At 51.7% G+C, this 8255-nt stretch overlaps 1 protein-coding gene across 1 annotated transcript in view; it reads left to right on the forward strand.

Moving 5' to 3' along the window:
* Positions 1-8255, forward strand: part of NAV1 (neuron navigator 1) — a 132935-nt gene that overhangs the window by 90936 nt on the left and 33744 nt on the right. Inside the window, 2 exon segments of the mRNA XM_007456145.1 lie at positions 7450-7588; positions 8035-8255. Coding sequence (XP_007456207.1) covers positions 7450-7588; positions 8035-8255 — 360 coding nt within the window.

Here is an 8255-nt window from a genome sequence, read left to right on the forward strand (position 1 = left end):
GAATGCCGGTTCAGTGTTCGGGTCTGCCTTCCTAGGACCGTGCAGGGCTGGGGAGAACTAAGGAATTTTCCTGTGCACCATGAGCCGGCCCGCCCTTGCCATCCGCTAGCCCACACCCTTGGCCCTCTGACTCCCTTGGCCACTTGAGTTCTGCGGGGAGACGTGTGGGAGGGGCGGCCAAGAGCTGCACGACTGCTGGCGCTGTTCCCAGGGGGAGAGTGCGCCCCACCCTGTGCACTGCCCTGGGCCTGCACAGACACACAGGGAGCGTCCAGCTGAGCTGCCTACCCTCCCCCGCCACGGTCCGTCTTCTCGTCCCACAGAGGAGGTGGGCGCACCCATGTACCCCGGTGCTAGGAAGTGGGCAAGGGAACAGCAGAGGGATCAGCCCTAGACGGAGGGCTTAGAAATTTATTGAAGGAATGGTACAAGGTCACCACACACTGCCTCTCCCACCCAACAAGAAGGAGCTGGAGAAGTGACAGACATAACTTAGGAAAGAAAAAAATAAGTATCTAAAGATGCAAAGTATTCTAACTGGACTCTGTTCCAGAGAGGATGAACCCTTCCTGGGAGAGAAAGAATGCTCGGCTGCTTTCATCTGAGGGGCCCGGCGGGAGGCAGAGGGTTAACCCGCCAGACACGAGGATGAGAAAACAGCTGGACTTTGTACAAACTTTCAACGGCTACATGCGCACTGGCTACAAGGAGACTTAGTCACAGAGCAAGTACGTCCCCACCCACCCTTAATTCTTTCCCCCAGGGCCTTCCCTGAGAGCACACAGTGGACGTGAGCCAATGACTGAGGGCAGGGCACAAAGATGGGACAGACACCCCTTCCCCATCTGGGGTGCACGGGGCATTCACGGAGTAGCCGGAAGCAGCACAGCACAGAGGAAGCCAAGAGCGGGGCAGGAACGTGGAGGAGGCCCCCTACAAGGCACAGGGCCCTTCTCTGAGTGCACGGAGGTGGCCACCACCAGCTAGGAGAACTCGGTGGCCCTGCAAGCTGGCAGCTGGGCTGTAAAGCGTGGAGAGATCTCTGGGGTCTTACCGTGGTCACGTCCCAAGCCCCATAGGAAGGACAGCCTTGATCCCGCCCCCAAGACGTTTGGAACCAACCTTAACCAACGGACCTAGCTCTACCGCAGATGAGACCGACTCATCCCTCAGGCCTAGCAGCCTGACAGAGGAAGGGGCACGTCGTTTTCTAGGTGTGCATGTTGCCATCCACTTAACACACGGCATGTAATAAGCAGTTATGAGACCTGTGAAGAAATGGGAAAATATATCACTGGCAGAAAAATAGTCAATAGAAGCAGACCCACAGATGACTCTGTTGTTGGGATTAGCAGACAAGGATTATCAAATTTTTTTTTTTAAGATTTATTTATTTATTTTTGCATCGGGTCTTGGTTGCGGGCTTCTCTCTAGTTGTGGCATGCAGCGTTTTTTTGTTTTTGTTTTTTCTCTTCTCCAGTTGTGGTGCACAGGCTCCAGGGTGCATGGGCTCTGTAGTTTGCAGCACATGGGCTCTAGTTGAGGTGCACGAGCTCAGTGGCTGTGGCGCGTGGGCTTAGTTGCCCGCGGCACGTGGGATCTTAGTTCCCTGACCAGGGATGGAACCTGCGTCCCCTGCGTTGTAAGGCGGATTCTTTACCACTGGACCACCAGGGAAGTCCCTGTCAAATATTTCTAACAGGTATTTTTAAGGATCTGGTAGCAAAGGCGGATTACATTCTTGAATAGACGGAGAATTGAAGCAGAGATCTAAAAGTTCTACGAAGAGAAAGTTTATCAGTTCCCACTGAAGCGAGGATTCTTTGGAAATAAACTACCAGTCATTCTTAGAGAACAGCTATGTAGCATTTCCAAATCGTAACCCCTTCTCTGAGCTTACGCATCCCTGCTTTCACAAGCCAGGAGTTCAAGTCTGCCCGCCGTGTACAGACACTGTATGAGGGGCACAGTCCTACCCCTCAGGAAGAGGTAATCCAGCAAAGGGATGCACGGACATAACTACTTAAAGGCAGAATTGCTCTACTGGAGCTAGAGATGAGTTTAAGAGGACGTAAAAGAGGATGCGATTTCTCCTGACAAGGAGGATCACGGAAAGCCTCGCAGAAAACTGGCTGTTTGGTGTGGGCCTTGATTTCAAAATGCAGAGCTGGGGGGGAAGCCCACGGAGGCAGGTCGGGTCTATGTGCATCCCTGTCAAGTGCCGTGATGATGCCAGGGCTCCAGAATCCTCTGCAGACACAGATCACCGCACAGTGGTGAGGAGAGCGGCTCCTCGTTGCAGGCCTGTGCTTCTGAAAAGACGTGAGGTGAGCCCGCCGGCCACCGAGGCGGAACCCGAGGGGACTAGGAACGAGGAGCAGAGACTAGGGCTGAGCATCGTGCTGATCCGCGGCCTACACGGCGGGGCCGTGTTTCTGGATTTGGTCCGAGAGCTAAGTCACCCCTTACGCTGAGTCCTCTCGTGTCTCTGGTCTGTGCTTCTGATTTCATGTTTCATTTATATCTCTTCCCCTCTTTGCTCTGGACAGTCACTGTCAAGTGTCCATACAGCTGACGCCACCCTGTAAATGTCAGTTCGGTGGATGTTGGCCACGTTGACAGCGAGCTTAACCCCGAGCCGAGTTTACAGGACTTGAATTCGGAGGGCCTGGCTACGACATTTATCCGTGCTGTCATACGCTATACGCTCACAGTGGCTCACGGACGGTCTGCAACAGCGGGATGTAGAGTTTTGATTCGATTGTCTCAGCAGCGAGGAGGTAATGAAGGTTTGGGGACGTGCTGGGTCGGGCTTCTGATGGTACTCAGTGTGTCCTGGAAGGAGGGGAAACTCTGTTGACAGTGGGGGCGGATGGAAGCCTTTCACAGGGCTTCAGCCGAGAGGTCGTTAGGCTCTCAACCGGAGCAAAAGCAGGAGAAACGTAAAGGAAGAAAAGATGGACAGGCCGGTAGTGTGAGGCTGTCCAAGAAGTTCATTCAGATTTTTCCATAAGATGTTACGGAAAATCCTGAACGAACTTTTGTTTGGTTTGCTTTTGTTTGTTTTGTTTTTTTCTTTTTTGCGGTATGCGGGCCTCTCACTGTTGCGGCCCCTCCCGTTGCGGAGCACAGGCTCCGGACGCGCAGGCTCAGCGGCCATGGCTCACGGGCCCAGCTGCTCCGCGGCACGTGGGATCCTCCCGGACCGGGGCACGAACCCGCGTCCCCTGCATCGGCGGGCGGACCCTCAACCACTGCGCCACCAGGGAAGCCCTGGGATTTTGTTTTAATCATAAAACCACAAGGACAAAGACTAGAGGGAGAGACAGGAGCCACATCCGGGGAAGCTGGGATCAGAAGGGCAGGTGTGAACTGCTTTATCAGCTCGAAGGCGAGTCCTAAGCCCACAGTGGGGACAACTGTGCAGCACCTCTGTTTGTATCCCGGGACCCTTAAAAAGCTTTGCTGACTCGGTGACATCAGGTACCTTTAGAGGGAGAAGAGATGAAACTAAAAACAGGAGGACTGGTTGGAAATTTATGTAAGAAACCCTCAGACTCTCAGAACCCCTCCTCCTAGGAAGGCTACAGCCGTTCCCCTAGTCGACAGAAGACTGGAAAGTCTGGAGGGAATAGAATAGGGGTCTCTGCACTCGTGGGCTCCTGGCACAGTGAAGGCTTAGATTTTGAGCCAGCATTGAGTGAAACTTCTCATATTGAATGTTGAGACCCCCCCCCCCAGGGCCTTCCCCCCCCCCCCCCAGGACCTTCCCCAGCTCAGCTCTCAGAGTACAGGTCTCATTCCCTCCAGGCAGGAGGGTGGGAGATTCATCTCTAGGGAATCTGAGCAGCCCCAGAGAAGAAACTTACATGAATCAGTCCCATTGCATCTCCCTATACTGACGCCATCGCTGACAAGTCCTACCTGTGTACACAGAGCTTCCAAAGAACTTATGATGAGGGTCCCAGTCTTACAGATGAGCAAACAGCCAAGGGTCGTCAGAGATCCGAGAAGGTGTGTAACACACAAGTGTCACCAACACAAACAGAAAAAAGCAACTTGGAGCTAGAAACTAGGCAAAGAGATTGTGAACGTGCCCCTCCGAATGAATGAGTGAATGAATGTCTCAGAGTTAAAAGAAGAGTTTGTGTCCTTGAGAGAAAGACCGAGACGGTGTTTTCACAAGTACCCTTGGAAATGAAAAGTGGTAGCAGAAATGGAGGCAGTGGAAGATAAAATTGAGGCCACTGCCCAAAAAATTGTGTGTGTGTGTGTGTGTGTGTGTGTAGTGCTGGAAAATAAGAGAAAATCAGAATATCAACCTCAACATCTATCATCTAAATAACTGACAGTCTAGAAGAGAGCACTGAAAAATGGAGAGGAGAAAACCATCAAAGAAATCATCAGAGAAAATTTCCCGGAGCTGAAGGGCATAGGGCCCAGGAAGGTATCCAGCTCAGTGAGTGAACACAGCCCACACCAAGCCCCATCATTACTGACACTTCATAACACTGGGGAAGATGCTAAACGTTTCCAGAAAGGGAACAAAGAAACAGGTCACATTCTAGGGACAAGGAATCAGGGTGGCAACGGTAGAAGCTAGGCAGTGGAGCAATGCTTTTGCATTCTGAAAGGATATTGTTTTCAGCTAAGGATTCAATGCCTGGCCAAAATCTCACACGTAAAATAGCATAGTGACATCTCATAATGTGTCAGATCTTATAAAGTTTACTTCCCAAGCACCCTTCTCCGGGAGCCTACTGGAAGAGGCACTTCACTAAAACAAGAATGTAAACCAACACAGAGGAGGCTGAGGTTCCAACTTAAGAGCCTCGAGAGCATGGGGTGTGGTCCCCGACGCAGAGGGCAGACAGCTGCGGACAGGGGGCCGCATGGGGGTGCTCTGAAGGAAGCACAAAAAAAGTTACCCGTGCTTACCCTAGAAGTCAAAGCGGGAGGGCAGAAAAGGGGCGTTTTTCCTTTTCCCCTTTATATTTTTACATAATGTTTGAGTCTTGACTACAGCCTAAAATATGCTCCCTCCAATGGACATGCTTAACCCTTCATTCATGACAACAATAGAATTTCCCTTTTGTTCAGGACCTGCAAAGGAATTTCTCTAGGTCAGGGGTCCCCCAACCCCTGGGGCCCGAGGACCGGGTACTGTTAGGAACCAGGCCGCACAGCAGGAGGTGAGCGGGCAAAGCTTCACCTGCCGCTCCCCATGACTCCCCATCGCTCGCATTACTTCCTGAGCCATGCCCCCGCCCTGCCTCCAGTCCGTGGAAAAATTGAAGGAAACCTTCGAATCCTGTAGCCAACCTTGCCCAGTAATTAGGCTGGAACTTTCTTACTACAGGAGAAAGTCTGTGAGTTGGGAGCGGAGGTCTTTGGGGCCAGGAGGAACTGAGTCTCTGAGAAGATAAACACCCCTCCCCTGTCTCAGCGGTGGGCTTTCTGTCAACGCAGAGCAAAGGAAGGGTTTCTTTGGGGTTGGTGGACTGCAAAGTCCTCTGTCCATAGGCGTTTTCTCGGCCCCAAAGCCTCGATTACCCGTAATTAATCTCTGTGCAAGGACAGGCTTCTTGTGTATTTGACCCGATGGAAATTGTTTGTTTGCCAGAGATCTTATCTTGACCCAGGAGAGCTGATAGGATGATAGGATCCTAAAACCAGAACTGATCTTTCCTGCTCAGTATGTGTTCTCTACAATGTGGTGTTGCGGGGAGGTGTTATTTTAGCCCAGGACAAATGTGAGATTTAATATATGTCACAAGTGGGGATAGAAGAGGTGGATTGTCATTTAATAATGGCCATATTTCATAGTAATAAAGTCTAGCTCACTCTGTAGTGTGGTCTAATCCCCATGCTTTCTTTGCCCTTTCTCAATGTATTTGGATTAATCCCTGCAGAGCGACAAAGCCAAACGTCCAAACCACCCACTTTCCTATTCCCAGCAAATAAATCAGACGGAGGCCGGCTGAAATCTGGGCCAAGCACTTAGAAGACTTGTGTGTCTGATTTTTGTTCCATGATATGAAACTCAAAATAAATCTAAAGGGAGACGTTTCCCAGATACCAGCTAATTCGCGGAAAACATCTTAAGCCACTAAAGCACACATGTGAAGCTGATGAGCAAACTCAGTGTGGACGCGGATGGGAGGGTTTAGCGATAATTCCCACGGAATTACTAAAGTCTTACTAGAGTCCCGTGTTCAGTTTGAGGCTCTAAAACTGAACACGGAATTTCTGAAGAACTTTTTAGGGCCCAGAAGGAAGAGATAGAAATGGGGAACGGCTTGGGAAATGGGACCTTTGAAAAAACGTTGTAGGAGATGGAATTTGAGCTTCGAAAATAACGTGTGACCAAAAAGAAACTTGGGACAGCAAGCACGGATGGTCCAAGAGGAGATGAACAGTAGAGGAGGAGGCATTTCGTTCAGATGTTAAGAATAAACGTTCTGACTGTGAAACTTGTCAAACACAAAAATCAATAGCCGAGCGACTGTGGGAGAGTGACCGAGGCTGTGTCAGGCTCTCTGAATATACGGACCAGGGTTCTCGATATACAGACGTACAGACAGATGTTTAACGACAGTCTCTCCCAGGTACCACAAGTCTGACATTCCAAGCAATTGGCAGAGAAATGAAACCATTCAGCACACATTTGGCCCCTCTGCTTGGCCGCGGCACCTAAAGTGGGTCCACTTACCAGAAGAGTGGTACATGCTCTTAAGAAGCAGGACCCGGTCCCAGGATGAGGTGAACCCGATAAAGAGGGGGGCAGTGAGAAGTGATAGGTCTAAGCGGCTCTAGAAAACATCAGTCTTTTTCCGGCCCTGGTTATCAGGTGCGGAAAAATTTAGAAAAGGGAGGGGAGATACCTAGAGAGCACATCTAGAAATAAAGATACAGTAATTCTAAGAATGGAGGCTATTTATAGGACGGGAAATGGGTTTGTGTGATTAGATCGATCCAAGAAGTACCTTGTCTCTATAATACACCTTTCTGTTAAGGAGATATAACATCTTCCTTGACCAGATACAGCTAGTCCCTTCTTTTTCTTTTAATTTAAGTGTAATATTTATTAGATATTGGAGTATAGTGGATTTGCAACGTTGTTCTTGTTCTAGCCGTAAGGCAGCTTGATTCAGTGTACGTCTAACATGTTTATCTTTTCTTTTTCCTATTCTTTCCCACGTAGGTTATTACAGAGTGTTGAGTAGAGCTCCCTGTGTAGCCCCTTCCTTTTATGAAAGGACATCACCAAATTACAAGGAAGTTTAAATCACTTTTTGCGTTGCTGGCAAACCCAGGACTAACCCCCACGCTTTTCCCCTTCTGGCCGGTCTGTATGCTGGAGTACAGCCATCCTGCCCTCATTATGGGAACTTTAGTTCTCGCCGTGGCTTCTGTCTTGACTGCTAACCCTTCTCTCCTGTCCCGCAGCTGGGATGAGAGCAGCTCCATCAGCAGCGGGCTCAGTGATGCCTCTGACAACCTCAGCTCGGAAGAGTTCATCGCCAGCTCCTCACTCAACTCCCTGCCCACCACGCCGACGGCATCTCGCAGGAACTCGACCATAGTGGTACGTGCGAGCGCGGATGCCTAGGCCGCCTTCTGCAAGAGAACCGCGGGGCAGACCGGGCTGCGCCTGTGCGCAGGGTGGCACGTCCGCTCACCTGCTCCGTGGGATTGGTTCCCACGTGCCCTTGGCCAAGTCCTTCTTGAGCTGGTGGAAAGAAATCCCTAGCGGCTGGGCAGTCACCTAAGGCGTGAGCTGCTGTCCTGGCGGGCGGGCCTCTGTCGGGCGCCCGTGCCAGTTCGGAGGGATGCCCGTAAGTGCTGTCCCACCTGGAGAGGAAGAGAAGCCCGGGATCTGTGTGCTGTCCTCTGGCAGCCTGGAGGTGCGGGCGGAAGGCTGGTTCACTGTCTGCTCTGGAAGGGTCAGGCCACCCGGCAGCCAAAGTCCCTCCCTCCGCCCAGTGCCCCCTTCCCCAGCTGAGCGTCCGCTCTGCCCTCTCTCATCTCCAGCTGCGCACGGACTCCGAGAAGCGCTCGCTGGCAGAGAGCGCGCTGAACTGGTTCAGTGAATCGGAGGAAAAGGCCCCCAGAAAGCTGGAGTACGACAGCGGCAGCCTGAAGATGGAGCCCGGGGCGGCCAAGTGGCGGCGGGAGCGGCCCGAGAGCTGCGACGACCCATCCAAGGTCGGGGAACTGAAGAAGCCTGTCACCCCGGGGCACCCCGGGTCCCT

Source organism: Lipotes vexillifer, unplaced genomic scaffold, assembly GCF_000442215.2.
Source record: "Lipotes vexillifer unplaced genomic scaffold, Lipotes_vexillifer_v1.1 scaffold1201, whole genome shotgun sequence".
In the NCBI taxonomy this organism is placed as follows: Eukaryota; Metazoa; Chordata; class Mammalia; order Artiodactyla; family Lipotidae; genus Lipotes; species Lipotes vexillifer.